Source organism: Pagrus major, chromosome 7 (genome assembly GCF_040436345.1).
Source record: "Pagrus major chromosome 7, Pma_NU_1.0".
Lineage (NCBI taxonomy): Eukaryota > Metazoa > Chordata > Actinopteri > Spariformes > Sparidae > Pagrus > Pagrus major.
In genome coordinates this window covers 28,542,348-28,558,654 of record NC_133221.1, presented here as the reverse complement: position 1 = coordinate 28,558,654, position 16,307 = coordinate 28,542,348, and the positions used below count along the sequence as shown (strand labels likewise).

Below are 16,307 nucleotides of genomic sequence, written 5' to 3'. Positions count from 1 at the left end.
GCCTCTTTGTTTCCCAACATGGGATCAGATCTGCAGATGACTGGGCCTGACGTGACTCTGTGGAGGCTTTGAACATGAGAACTGTTAACAACCTCGGGCTAAGTATGGGGATTGCTAAGCATGTTTTCATGCATGGATACATAACAGGGGGGAGGAGAGTGGGTATGGGGCCAAGGGGCTGTATGTGAACAAACAGTATGTGCGACGTCATGCTAAGATATAAGTTTTCTGGAAACCAGGAGGTATTCAGTCAAAAGTGTTGGTTTTTAATTAGAAAGTGTTTCTCTCTTCGCTCATCTGAGAGCAAATATATGCACAAACACACCATCAACGTCATCACTGTGACAAAACAGCTGTGTGTAAGAGAGCAATCACACGGTTAAGGCTACTCAGTGTCCACGTATCCACAGCTTTAGATAATTAACCTGATACATACACATAAAGGTTTTTTTGTTTCCTCTCTGTGTGCTTTTCCTCCTTGGTAACAAAGAAAAAGGGGCTGTTTGCACACTTTTTCCATTATACTGCTGCTCTGACTCTGTTCTAGAGACTGGACACTGTTTGGACAGCTGCCTGCCTGGCATCACCCTCTGCCAGCAGTGTTCAGCGGCTGCTGGCCTGCCTCAGTACAAGTGTACTATGACCGCAGCACATTGGATGGTGGAGGTGGACCGGGTGGGTGGACTGGGTGGGTGGCTCAGGGGCTGGCAGTGGGCTGAAGTCTGTTATGTAATGATGATGTGGTCATGGGATTGATGTCCCTCTCTAAAACTGCACAGTCATAACTTTAGGAAATTGTGTATTTTTTATGTTGGGATTTTCATTAATTTTTTCTTGACTCAGTATGACTTGGCTCATTCCTGTTTCTACTTTTCTCACAGTAATGAACCAAAATCCACAAAAACTTCATTAAAGTTTCATGTTATCTTATCTTATCTTGATCCTGTTTTCATGAATCCCTGATTTGGCTCTCCTTCCTAACTCCAAGTCCACCCTTTCCTGAACCCTAAACATAACAAATGCTCCTTCACCTTCTTACAAAAGATAAAGAAGTATCAACTGTCATACCACCAGACTACACAGTAGCTACTTCCTCTTTAACTCATGCTCAACGTTCCATGTGTTGTAGATTGACAATTAAACGAACCTTGAACCTTTTAGTCAAGTTTTACAGAGGAGCCATACTTACTGGAAACATCATATGGTTGGTGCACAGCCCAGCCCAAGAAGTCTCTACAGCGGGTGATTACAACTGCCCAGAACATCACTGGTACCATCTACAGATCATCAGTGATATCGGTGAATTGAGATGTCTGTACAGAGCCCAAAGGATACTAAAAGACAACAGCCACCCCAGTCACAGTCTGTTGACCCTGATGCCATCTGACAAGAGATACAGAAGTATCCACTGCCATACCACCAGACTACAGAGCAGCTTCATTTCTCAGGCTATCAGACTCCTCAACTCAACACTCTGCCGTGAATAGTTAATTTTTCTGACTTGACTTGACTTTTGGGTTTTTTTGTATCTTTATTACGACAGAAATTCCATTATACAAACTTGTGTTTTTCCAAATGATGATTAAATTAATTGTGAATCTTGAATGACCAATTTAACCACATCATGTATGCCTTGCTCATTAGCACTGTCATCCCACTGACCAGACATGTTAGATACAAACTCTGACACACACAGTCAAGTAATACCATAACATCTTCGTACAAACTTCATTTTTAATTGTGTTTATTTGCAGATTCAGTCTATTGTTTGCCCTCATTTTCACTTGTGCAATAATCTTGGGTATGTGTGTGTGAATAAGCATGAATGGGTTTACACACGGGGCCCACGGTGAGTTTAAAAAAGTAACCAGTGACTGTCAGCTAAACCACAGTGGTGATGTGGGCTGAGAGATAAACACATGTAGGAGAGGTTGGCAGCATTCTTCCTGTGTCAGACACAATCAAGACCACTATATAGTGCAACCACAGGCAATCATGGTCAGACAGGGATACACCGCTGCTTCTGAATGCTGTATACGGTCTCATATGGATTGGCACAAGCTGCAACACAATGGTTCATGTGAGGGGACTGGATGATGTAGGTGAAACCACATTAAATCTCATGCAACTGACAACAACTATTGTGCTGTGGTGCTTCGGCATTGAGGTTAAAACGCTGACCATGAACCACAATGTCCCTGGTTTGCGTCATCCACATCTTCCTTTCTCCCCTAACTTCCTGTCGCCTTTCTGCTTGTCTATCCAATAAAGGCACAAAATACTAAAATCTTACATATCTACCTTATAATCAATTGGAGTGTTTTCTGTGTCAAATGCAATGTGATATGTTAGCCAACTGATTTTAACGAAAGGTTGCAGGTTCGATGTCTGAAACAACCATGTCCAGAGAAAGTGTGCTATATTAACAAATACAGTATCTAAACTAGAATGGCAGTCAGTTAAGCACATAGCCACCTACATATGCCTGATTTTTTTTCAATATCCATGCATTATACCCTGAGAAATGAATGAAAAAGTAAAAACGCTCTATCTCCAATTAGAAAGAAAGTATGAATAAAAATACTTGGATCCGTCCCTTTTTTCAGCTCTCTTGTGCTGTCGTGAAGAGTAATAATATGTGAACCTAGGCTACCTGTGAGTCTGAGCTTTAGCGGTGGAAGAAACTGTTCTTTAACCTTTTTGTCACAACATAGGTTAAAAAACATTCACAATAGCTAAAGCACAGTTAAGTATTTTAACTTATGGTTAGAAAGAACAAACAAAAGTCGACCACAGACCAATTCTTTGCTCGGCAGCAAAGAGGCTGTGTCATGGGGGAACTCATATATTATAAGCTTGGGGCTGGGCAATGTTTTAGGATATAACAAGCAATACGCAATATATATCTACATATTTAGAAATCTCCTCAAAAGCACTAGCTAGGACTGGGCAACAAAATCAAAGATATTTCTGACAAAATACCTTGATATTAACATTGTGACAATATTGTAGGGATTAATACTGGTACTTTTACAAAATATTAACACAATGAGATTTTTTTTGAAAGTAATGTGGATATAATGACTAAGTGGGAAAAGGCATGCATTAGAACAGTCTCATAAGATCAAAAAATTCCATCACTTTACTGTAATAAAGCCTTTTAAACCAGGAAATCACTTATTACCATATCGAATCATATGATGATATATAGTCTCATATTCCGCAGCCCCAGATCAGCTTAATTAAGTAAAGCGTACCGTGCAAACCTTCTTAACTACCAAATCTTTTGAAACTCTGTGCTCAACTTGGGAGTCCAGCAGAGGAAACCACAGGGAAGGAGGTTTACAACTTCGAGGAGGATTACAACAGAGTCTGAGTGCATAAGCACTAAAAACATCCTGGGATGCTGAGGCCAGTCCCCAGGATAGTAATTACTGTCACCACTGTAATGGATAAAAAACATCTTCCTCTGTTAAAACATGTGTTATTCAGTATTCAGTAGACTGAGCTAATAAAGAAGCTGTTACTGGTAGGATCATGTCTGCTGCCTGCAAGTATAGAGCTGCAAAATAGACCAGAATGAAATGTTTAGAATAAGAAAAAATTATCTATTTAGCAGGAAATTAATCAATTTATTCACTCAAACTATTGATGCACATCCCCACAACCATACAGGTTAAACAAACTGGATCTATCTGCCATCACTGACAAATAGTAATGGACAAACCCTCACAATCAGATCATCTGATCTACAGAGCCTCCGCCAGCTCGGACCTGCCTACATTTCCACAGAAGTGACACAAGTTATAAAAAGCTACCTGAGACGTCAGGAAGAAAAACTCAACACACACAAACACTCACTCACGTGCAGACTTGTATCCCTGCAGACGGCAAGTGGAAACAGACAGCCTTCCCCTTTCCTCTTCCAGTCCCCGTGTCCCCCTGTGTGCCAGGACAGAGCCCACCTCCCCTACAACATCTGCTACGCACAAGAAAGTCCTTTTTCTAATATTTTTAGCTTTCTGGCAGAAAGATGAACCAGAGGTTTCTTGAGTCAAAGAGATGCTTTCTAACCAGAAATCCCTCCCCTTCCTCGCTGCACGTCTGCCAGCCGTCACAGAACAGTGGCTGGATTGAGTGAGGGAGGGGTTGGACGTGTACAGGAGATGCACAGGCCGGCAGAGATTCATGCATACAAATGTAAAAACAAATAGAAACAGAGAGCCACTGGAAACTCTCTTGCTCCTTCCCTCCTGTTTCTTTTCTAAAAATAGTCTTGATATTTAGACAATGATAGGCATTGTGTGGGAGTGGTAGGCTACATTAGTGACTACAGGCCTGGCCACTGTGACCTCAGCCCGAGCTGCAGATGGTCAGTGAGGGCACACATTGAACGTACGCTTGAGGGGAAACTCTTCTTACTTATTTTGACATTAGAAGAACTCTGTGACTCACTCATAATGAAACACTACTTATGCTAGTAGCTGCTAATGTTGCCTTGGTGAAGGGCAGCTACAGAGGTCTGGTAGGCGCCCTTCCAGAAAGGAATTTATAGACTTGACCCTCAGTTTCAATAAAATTGCCCTGAGTCTACATTTCGTGAAAGGAAAGTTTATAAAAAAAAATATACAACAACTGAAAATTGTTGATTTTGTAATGGCTGCTTGAAACAGTGTGTTTTATCCAACACACACAGTCATTCAGTGGTGTTTTTGTGACTTCCTGTGTACTTAAATCCCACCCTCCATTGAGAGTACCTCACATGGGCCGGTGCCTGGGTTCCTGCATCATTTGTTGGCGATCGAGGCCAGCGTGTGTGTTAATAAATGTGTGTCAATTCATTTGTATGCGAGTGTGCACATGTGTGTCCAATGGGTGGGACAGGCAGTGGAGGGAACAGAGACTGCCTGTTCCCGAGGTGAGGTCAGCGGACCGACGTGATACACTTCCGTTCAGTAGGACTCCTGCTGCTAACACACACACAAAATGCTCTTATTGCCCCAGCAGCAGTGCCAACACCCCCTACTGCAGTTGTTGATATTTACTGGTAAAAAGCACCACCTGTTTTGCCTCAAAGTGTTACACATGTACTGTGAGGTGGCCTCAGTAGGAGGATGACATCATCAATGGGTGATGATAAAGTGATGTTTCAGTGTGTTAGTTAGGACCAGATCTGATCAGACTGCAGCCTCTGACTCACACAAGTTCAGTTTACAGGAAACCCGGTGCTGCTTCTGCTGAAGTACAAATTAATTGCCTCCATTCCAAAAAAGTCACTCACAGGCTTATTTTCTCTTTACTTGACTGCTGCATCTCCCTCCTTTTTGGAATAAACCAAAAAGTTACTCTCTCGCCTCCAACTAGCTCAGAATGCAGCAGCTAGGCTTCTGACTGTTTTTTACAGACAGATCATATCACTGCATTTCAGGCTTATCTCCGATGGCTCCCTGTTTGGTTCAGGATTCAATTTAAGATTTTGCTGATCACTTATAAATAATGGTGTCAAGATTTGATCTAAATCATCTCTCTACTCCCGCCTACTTGCACTCGTCCAAAGGGGGAAAAAAACAACACTTTAAAGACGACACAGCTAGCTTACCAATAGCCTGCAGCAGCACTTTCAGACACTTATCTTCTGTGCACGAAGACAATCAACTGTCGGAGATGTTGGGTTTATTTTCTTTTTCAGGGATCCTTCATTGATTTGTTCAAGTTCTTGTTTATTGTTGAAAGAGTGAGGGGTGGTCTTTTTTGTTGAACTTTGAAATCTCTTTTTTGGTTAAGATTATCTTAATTTCCCAATCCCAGACCTGCAAAACCCACCAGGAAAAAGTCATGCAGCTGTTTTCAAAATACCTATCTTTTTAAAGACCAGCCTGAAGCAATGAGGCTTGCAGAATCTTCATCTCTCTTTCTTTCTCTTTCTTTCTTTCTTTCTTTCTTTCGAGTTCTTTATATTACATCTTAAACCCATTTTTATAGACTTGCTTTCATGTGTTGTCGTCTTTTTATTGCTTTTATTCATTTTATTTGTAGTTGTATTTGTAGTTATCAATGTGTTTGCATCTTTGCATCTTTTCTCATTTTAACTTTGTCTTAACTTTGGCTTAAGCTGGTCTTGCTTCTGTTTGGCCTGACTGTTTGACTTTCTGTGATATTGCCCTCTGAGTGTCCTGCTTTTGTAATTTAAAAAGGTCCACTTTGTCCACTATGCACTTTCAAATTTAAAGGCACTAAAAATATTGTGAAGGCTGCAACTCACGAATCTTTTCAATTGTTTCATTTTCAACAAACCTGTTGATTATTTTCTCAAATAACAGATTATTGATTGTCTATAAATTGTCAGAGAGAGTCCAAGATGATGTCCTCAAATGTCATGTTATGTCCACAACCCAAAGACATTCAGTTTACTGTTTTAGAGGAAATAAACCACAAAAAACTCACATTTAAGAAGCTGAAATTGGAGAATTTTGACTTTTTTCTTCTTAAAAAATTACTCAAACCAATTAATCGATTCATAATTCATTACTATTCAGTTTTAATGCTGCAGGAATGTCCAGGTGTGAGTGAACAGCTGCTACTGTAGATGTGAACTCAGTGTAACTGCATCTGGCTCAAGGGAATGTGAACCAGCCTCTGTTTCAGCCTCTTGGCTTGGCAGTGAACAGGGGGTGTCCCGAGTGAACACAGCCATCATGGAGCATTTCTGGGCCATCAAACCTCTCAGTTACACCCTATAATTACAAATATAGAATACGTACTGTATACTGAGTACAACAAGGGTACTGTACTGTTGGTTACTGAGCATCTACAGAGGGGTACATGAAGGTTGAAGTGCCTTGCTCAAAGGCAGCAGTGTTTGTTGCTCAAGGGGGAAGAGGAAGAGCATAAATCACAACCCCTCTTGCCAATCTGATCAAAATACACTCTGACCACTGTGTATCTGCATTACATATGGTTCACATAGGAGACAAATAGCTAATGTCCAGCCTGTTATCAGCTCAGGAAAGCTTGGAGAGGCTCGACAATGTTATCTTGTTGTTAATCCCTGGCTGTTTTCCTCATGTTGCAAAGTAGGACGGGAACTCTGACAACACTAATTGGCCGATGTGTGATACAGTCATTTATCAGTTTTTGGCAGGCAAACAGACACACACACACACACACACACACACACACACACACCTAAAATATCGTGTGTGGACTATTACACCAAACACGTGTGATCATGCACACATGACAGATTTTTGTTCACAGCATCCTATTAGTCAATTTAATGTACCCTTGGGGAAATTGTGCATTACATCACACACAGATCAAACCGACAAGGCTGGAAGCAACACATTTGCTATCACTCTTGTGTTAATTAAGCCCACTTTTCTTTAACAAGGCACTAGTTTTGACCAAATTGCACATTTTTATGTTGCACCATAAGAAACACAAACTCAAGGTCGGCATAACACTACGAAATGGTCAGTTCAGAGCTGCAATGATTAGTTGAATAATCGTTTAGTTATTTGAAAGAAAATTAGTTGACAGCAATTTGGATAGTCAATTAATTGTTTCAGTCATTATTTATAAACAAAATGTGTTGCTCCTTAAAGCAACATTACGTAGAAATTGGCATTTAGTGCAATTTGGTGCCACCCACAGTTTCTGAGTGCAACACCACTGTAACTACAAATCCCAGGTCTGTAACAGTTCTTGTTTGTTGAAGTAAACATGTATGTAACTCTGTGATCCTACCATCTCACTGAAGTTACATAGTGCAGAAACAAGTGATGGAGGGGCGGAGTGGCTGAGACAGAGACACCATTCACCCTATTACAGGACACTGTACCATCAACATGATTTTGAAGCTGTTATTTTAAGGTAGAAAAGTTACATGGTGCTGCTTTAAATGTGAGGATTTGCTCTTATTGTCTGTCATTTATAATAGAAAATTAAGTCTTTGGGTTGTGGACTGTTAGTTGGACAAAAGAAGCAATTTAAAGACGTCACTTTGGCCTCTGGAAAACTGATGAGCATTTTTCACAAACTTTTGACACATTTGAAATCAATCGTAAAAACAAAATAATAATAATAATAATAATAATCAGCAGATTAATCTGTAATGAAAGTAAACAATAACAAAAGTAATCCTAAATTCAATTTACAAGGCACAAGGTAAATGTATTTAATATATCTAAGGATTTAAAAAACAAAACAATGTTTGAGTCCTTTGACCCCTGCTTCATCTATTTATCTATTTATGAACAATGAGTGAGAGACACAAGGAACAGTCAAAAAGCAGCTCATCCAAATCACATCTGCAGCTTTTGTCCTTGGCTTTTCCTATTTACACTCACAGCTGAGAAATACTGGAAACATATATCATCATCATGTGGGCACAATTACTGCGTCCCAAATACTTTATCACTGACTGTTTTCAACTTAAACTTAAGTGTCCTACCTGCAGGTGTACTTGAATGTTAACTAACACAATCTGTGTTTCTTCCTCCAACATGACTTTGCGACATGAACAACAAGTGACCGGTGCTGACGCAGTAACACAGGGGCTGCTTACTGCATCATATGACCCCATTCACAACACTGTATGTCAGCTTAATTAAGTGCGACGCTTCGAGCAACTTCTCAGAGAACCGAAGTCAACATAAGTCTTCACTTCTCATCACTGCTACAGTCAAGTAACAGCAGCTAGCTAAAACATTCATATGTAGTAAATATGGTAGGCTGTACGTAATGTGTGTTGCATGTCTTAACGTCACATTATATCTCACTGAACAGCACAGACGTACAGTAGAATATATTCCTCCTCCCAAAACTCGTGTACTTCAATATTTTGAAAGTTATGGCGTCAAATTCAGAGTGCGCATGAAAACACAGCATCACACGTCCAGCATGTAAAGTCCTTCAGCAAACACTGACCGTTAAGTGACTGAAACCGAGTCACAGACAGACACAAACCACACGCTAGCTGTCTTACCTTGTTCATTTTCCCGCTACTCATTCTCCCCTGCTTCAGACGCTGCCCCTCATCCTCATGACGGCCATCAGTAACACGGCCTGCGACTGAGATAACTTGTTTTCTTTACTCCGGTCCACCCTCAGCGCTCGGGCTGCTGGGCGGAGCTACACGCGGCTCAAAGCATGTGTGGAGTACTGTTACTGGAATGTCGCCCCCTGATTGGTCGGTGTGTGGAGGGGAGCGCAAGGATACTCGATCCGGATTGGCTGGATTATTAAACAGTGTAATAGTATTCCTAGAAAATCCTGAGGTGGTAACTTCATCTTCAGAATGTGTCATTGTATTTATCTGAGGCACCTTTTATATTTTGTGACACCTTTACATCATTCCTACATTGATTCATGAAGTCTGTGCCAGTAGTTTAAAATAAAAAAATGTAATTAACTCATTCAATCTTTCACAACAAGATACAATTATGCTGGGTGGAACTGGGTGTGAGAAATATGAGGTCAGTAGGGAAGTATGTAGTGTGCCCTAAATTTAACACTCATTTCAGATCTTTACATGTAAACAAACGTGGAGCTATGCAGCTCTCGCACACGCACTGAGGCGTTTTTAATTATGGGCCCCATGTGTACGAGGTGGCTCTGGGCCTCCTCGCCTTCCTCCTTTATGCCACCATCATTACATGTGCAGCAGACATGTTTATGTGAACAGTTAAAACCGTGAATGGGGACAAGCTCGATCTAGTCTGTGCAGGAATTGATCCCATCACCCAAGCGTGTTCATTTGAATTGATTTGAAACTGGGTGTTATATAATATTATTAAGTATATAAAAGTGGATGTTTTTACAATATTTTTTCATGCCACTGTATTTTTTTCTCAGAGGGTTCAGTCAGATGTTGTATTTGTACTGCTCCCACTTGGAGGGGCAGACGCTGGATGACTCAAACATTTATTAACTTGTTTGAGCTTCCTTTGCTTATCAAAGCCAGACGTTACTGTTAAATATGTCAATAAATATACTAAAGATCAGCATCTCACCGATTAAAAGTTCATGCTTGTTTTACCTCTTAACACAAATATGTGAATGTGAATATGAAAAGATTCTTTCAAATAAACCTGACCTGCCTCACAATCTTTCCTTACAAGTACCGTGTTCATTCATTCTTCAGTACTCATTACTTCATCATGGGCTCTGTGTGGTCAGTGGGCTACTCCTATTTCTCACAATACACCCTAAACACACACTCTGAAATGTGCCATGATTACTGTAACATCTGCTGCTGAGTGGTGACTGATGTGTTAGTAGCATCACCTGGTGGTGAAATAAGAGAAATTCACCAGCACATAGATGCACCCGATTTCACATTTTAATTTAATTAAACAGGAATAAAGGTACAGGTGAATGTGTTTCTTCATTTAATTCACAGCACACGCATCAAGAAATTGCAAAAACATAAATGTTTGTGTACATTTTCTGGGTCATCTGACCTGCTGAATAATGGGTTAATTAGTGTGACCAATGAAAATGTTTAATCTCACTTCACAGCCTCATGTGCAACCAAAGTAGTGCTACTCTGGAGCCCTGGCTGGGTTGTATGTTTAGCACAATTTGAACTCATTGGATACACATGTGTGCATTGTGTCCTGTTCTGATAAACCGATTGTGTCGATTTAATATATATGATATATTCACAGTTTTGTATTGCACCATGGAATAGTTGAATACTATATGTACTACTAAGTCATAGTACTAAGTCTATATAATTACATCCGGTTTTGGGATGAAAAAGAAAACTCTTAATGTTTAAAAGGAGAAAAAGGAAACAATTTCTACACAAATGTAATCATTTGAGTATGTAAGTTGGCCTCAAGAAGCCAATATACACTATATAGTACAGTATTATTTTGATGGAAGTGTTTTAAATGTATCACACCAATGTTTACATTGAGTTTTGAGGTACTGAGCTGAAATGTGTTGCTTTGGTAAAACTGTAATCACTCTTCAAACTTTGCTTCCTTCCTTGCCTACAAACAGTCATTAACACAGAGAAATACAAATACAAACCTGACTTTATGATACTGTAAATGCTGCAATGTTTGAAGTCAGTCTGAAAACATACATTGATCATCTTTGCATTTGTTTTTATTCTTTAAAGACAGAACGAGACGGCAGTCTGAGTTGATTCCTTGTGATTCAAACAGCCAAACATTTCTCATGTCACACATGGTGATACAAATCTTTGATTCCTTGCCAAACTATCTGCACATGCTTATGGTTGTGATTATACTCAAAATATACCACATATACATACTGTATATATAGTATATGTTCGTTCCTTTTGAGTTGCCTGTCTCAAATTGTTAGCCATAATATTCCACAGGCCCAGACTCCTAAAGCACAGAGCATTACTTCTGTCTGCCACCTCGATCTTTTAGTCACTTCCATATGTGTGAGATTGACATGCAGGTATGGAGGCTGGACAGTATACACCCCCACCAATCAGTGTAGAACGAGACTGTGAGTCATGACGATGCAGTTATCCCCACCGAAAACAAAAACACGTGCAGTAATGCAGACGCTCGTTTAGCTCATGAGCCAAGAATTTCCGGCTCTGTGTAGAAAAAAGGGAGGACTGATAGACTGGGGGGTCCTGGGAAGTTTGATTGTTTGTGGGATTTTCGGCTGCCTTTCTTTATGATCATGGTAGGCTGAGGGGAAAGGAGATGTGTGTTGAAGAAGAGGAGAGGAGAGAGGCATTTAGAAGAAGTAGTAAGGTGAGAAAGGTAATAGGAGAGGGGCAGCGGAGGCAACATGTGAGACTAACACAATATTAAGGGACCATGAGAGACAGGAAGCTGGTGCTTGGGATTGGAATGAGGGGTTGAGTTGGTGCGTAAAGTGGGGGAGGGGGTGTTGGAAGAAAGATGGAGATGAGGAAAGAGGGGGACGTAGTTGTTGGGGATGGGAAGAGAAGGGAATTATTTTAGGTGTTGTTCTGAGAAACTACTGAGCGGTGATTTAAGTTCTCTCTGCACGTTGACACCACTATGCATGGTGAAAACTATGAAGCACTGCAAGGATACCAGGTGTTTCTTTTTGTCTTGTCTGTCTACAACATAGAATTTAGAGTCTTGAGGTAGTGTAAGGGCTTGGATCATGCTTGGAGGTAAATGAGAAAGGGGTGGACAAAGTGGGAACCCGGGCCAAGAGGAAATGAGGGGAGGAGGAGGCTAGAAAAGGGGGCCGTGCAGCTTGACGAAGGATTGTGTAAGACAGCACTCCGCCAAAGACTGATAAGGTGCAGCTGTTGAAGGAGCGAGAGAACAGTGGGAAGAGTGTGTGAGACACAGAGATGCTGGTGACACAAACCAGCACGTGTTCACATTTATTGTGCCGATGAGCTCGATAAAAAATCCTTCCCGTCGGCCAATGCCGCTCGCTCCTAAACATGTTTTTACAAAACTTGGACAGATTTGGAGCTCGACATTTTTGAGTGTAAGAAGAGAAAATATATCATGCATACTTCGCTGTGAGGTGTTTTTCTTTTAAGGGTGGTGCTGGGATCGGTTGGGGGGGCGGTTTGCAGAGGAAATGGTTTATGTCTTTCCCTTTCCCCTCGATCAGCTTTCATCTGCGTGCCCCGCTACACACAACAACAAGCATTCCTCAAATCCCTGTCAGAGTTTGGGACGGATGAAGCCGCAGGAATCTAGCCTACAACAGCCACCCCCTGAGTCTGGAGTGTATGTAGGAATTCACCTTTTTTCTAAAGTGCAGGAGTCTAAGAATTATCTTAATTTCATTTCTATTGTATTCTGGATATTTTGGGGAATGGGGGTTTGTCTATATTTAACCCTCACCGGTCACTGTTCCTTCCTGTGTTAGGTGTGTGTTTGTAGTGAATGCCTGTGGCTCAAGGCCGCAGTATTTGTCACGGCCAATCTAAACTTTGTTGCTCATGAGAAATTACAGGGCCGCTAGACAAATACACACTATAAAACCACTGACACAATGCCAGCTCTCTATGTATTTCTAGAGTCAAAAACACACACAAAAGAGCAGAACTAGTGTCAGTACAAATTTAACTTTTTATACAAACAGCGGGTTGAAAGAGCAGAGCTTACTTCAATTTCTAGATCACTAGCACTTTAAGCAACTACCCGTAAACCAATAAGGGGGTCAACATATCACCCATGAACTTAACTAAAGCATCTTTCACACATTGTTCCCTGTACGTTTCAGGTACTGCTGGTGATTTTCACAATTCGAACACGCAGCAAGATACAAGAACATTTCTGTCTTGCACCTTTTCACACATGCCAACAAAAATCCAGAGTAGATGGGGCAAAGGCCAGAAGAGGAAAGGTTGAGATGTAGGTATACCTGATGGGGGACGTGTCTTATTATTTTCACGAGCAAGTAGCTGTTTTTTACCTCTGCCACGGTTCTTGTCATTTATTTTATATTTAAAAAGTTTAAGAAGTCAAAGATTCAAAAACATGATCAGTAGAGTAATGTGACTTTTAGCTCACTCCACGTGAAAGCACCTTTCATCAGACAGAGGTAATCTTTAGGTGTTGGTCGCTGCAATATTGCTGCTTTCATTCACAACAGTCTTACCGGCATTTTGCCTAAAATGTTATGAGGTCTTGAGGTGGGAATATCATGATCCCATGCAGGAATGTTCCTGTGTTTCACGGATAGACTGCATGTGTGATAGGGACCACAGACACTGCAGGGATTACAGAGCCTGTACTGGCACAGCTGTGCCTTGAGCAAAATGCTAAGGATAGCATGCTAACATGCTCACGTTGACAATGCTAATCCTCTGAATGTTTAGCAGGTAATACCAATACCACTTTAAGCATCTACGTTTAGTGTGTTAGCAAAATAACATTTGCTAGTTACTGTAATAGTTTGACCTAATGATGGCACTTAATGAAAGTTTAGAGTTATTACAATTCTTCCTCGGTAGAGTGTATGGGGGGGAAAAAAATCCTTTGGCTTGTTTGTTTTTGTTTTAACCAATCACAATTGTCTTAGCCGGAACTACAACCAGGATGCAACCGAGTCCAAGCAAAAGACTAGTTAGTTAGTGCCATTGGTTGGAACCGCACCTGTGGAGGCGAGCGCGGGCATTAGAATACCCGCAAAAGAAAAAGTAAGAATTATTGCTAGAAATGTGCCCCCAGCAAAACAATGGTTTTCCTATAGTACGGCAATATTCACATTTTCCTATGGTCAGCTATGTAAAGCGCCACAATTTTTCAAAATACAGTGTACACTTAAACAGACATATATACCTTCCTTTAGGTGGCTATAATACATCTTGCTGCCAGTGCCATTTAGCATTACAATGCTCTGTTGCTACCTCTCAGTGCGACATGCTGCTTCTCCACACAGGGGGAGAGCTGACAGACATCTACTGCAGGTACATAAGTAGGAAGAAGTACCTCATACCTCATAAGAGAAAGACCTCATCTATCAATTTAAACCATTCCATGGCAACTCTCAGTCGAGCCTTGGTGATTAAGTACGTGTTTAATATGATGCCTGCCAAGATATTAAGACATTCACCTTTCAATGCCAAATATGATCTGTTTGTAACATAACACTCAATAGGACAGATGAGAAAAATGATTTTACAAGACATAACCTCGAGGTGTCATTTTCATTACTGCTGTCCGAGGCTCGCCTATGTTAATTTGTCCCACATGAATTCTGCATCATTCACGTTTACACCATTTATTCTCTTTATTATTATTGTATTTTTTTAAAAGAGCCATATGATTTATTTTCTCTCTCTAGAAACTGTTTAGACATTTTTAGAATGTTGTTTGTTTATGCTCAGCTCCCCTCCATCAACAAATGTCCAGGAATAGTTGGACAGTGTCGCAGTAAAGCATATTTTCAGTGAGTATATTTGGCAAATATATGATCACTACAATTTTAAAAGGCTATTATTATACTATTATGACACAAAGTCAAGACAGTATTCTTAACAATCTGAAGGACGTGTTTCAGCTTAGTGCAAACTATGAATACACACAGCTCTTCGGTACAGTGAGTGAAAAAACAGTTTATGTGCTGCTTCATATTCTCTAAAAAATGCCTTGAAATTTTGAATTTTCCAAAGGAAATGAAAAAACTCTGATCATAAAAACTTATAAAACATCCTTTACTCGTGGTCCTGACATAACATCGGCAAATTATGTAATCACACTGACAGCAGCATGTGGAACATCATTTGTCCAGTGAGTGAGTACTTGGCTTTAAGTCTGACAGGGTATGTACAGTATGTGCATGGTGTTTGCCAGGACATAAAGAAATTAAAGCCAAGTCACATTTTTCTCAATTTCTCCCGAATAGTTTCATCATATCACACCTATGACTGTCCGCAGGCCCATGGAAAAGAACCACGATTATATAATAACGATGATCAAAACAAGAAGGTAATGAAGAAAGCCCATAAATAGATGAGACAACATCTCCTCCCCCAGGATAATCAGTGGGATCTAACTGGTTCCCACACCCCTGTAGTGGGGTCAGTCACTGCAGGATGACGTCGTCCAGAGGGCTCCACGTTCCCACGCTACTCAGCATGTGATATGGAGCCATTGGGACTGTGGTGCAACCAAGCATGCACACACACTCACAGAAAGCGAGGGGAGATGGATGTCGGCATGCACATTAAGTACTTCAAATTCACACATCTGGATAAAAAAGCCATAAATACTTAAGTCTGTGTGTAATCCAATGTGATGTAAACTGGACAGAGGTCAAGGTTCTCACTGTTCTCTTGATGGCTAACAGCACTTCAAGATCCCTCCGGTCATCCAGCCTGCCTCTGTTACATTGTCATACTATGGTAATTCTTCTCCAGCAGTGCTGAGGCCAGCACAACTGGGCCATTGTATCTGCACAGATGTGACCTCGGCTTGGAGATGCCATCGTCATCCAGCATCATCCTTTAAATCAAGGGCCAAACAAAACACACACACACACACACACACACACAGACAAACACACACACACACACACACACACACACACACATACACTCACACTTCTTGTAACGATCCAACACAAACAATCTCTTCTTCAAGCTTCAACTCAAGTTAAAGAAGAGTGGGAGTGTTGTCCTTTCCTGGCACTTTTCTGTATCTGATAGTGATCACCTGCAGACACTGACCTTTGACCTCCCTTCAGCACAGGGCAGCAGAGAAGAGAATTTCTAAGAATATTACTTACAAAAACATCAATATTATACATCCATGGACCATCTCCGATGCACCAAGTTGCAAAGCTGGATCAATAGAGTACTCTACTGA

The 16,307-nt window shown here is 40.8% G+C and overlaps 1 protein-coding gene across 4 annotated transcripts in view; it reads right to left on the bottom strand.

Moving 5' to 3' along the window:
* Positions 1-16,307, bottom strand: part of tns2a (tensin 2a) — a 62,717-nt gene that overhangs the window by 44,280 nt on the left and 2,130 nt on the right. Inside the window, exon 1 of one of the 4 annotated variants that reach the window (XM_073469514.1) lies at positions 8,987-9,055. The exons of the other annotated variants lie outside the window; for them this stretch is intronic. Within the exon in view, the coding sequence (XP_073325615.1) occupies positions 8,987-9,010 (24 nt within the window). The 5' untranslated portion in view covers positions 9,011-9,055. Of the gene's footprint in view, positions 1-8,986; positions 9,056-16,307 lie in introns of those variants that run through there. 4 annotated transcript variants of the gene reach the window in all.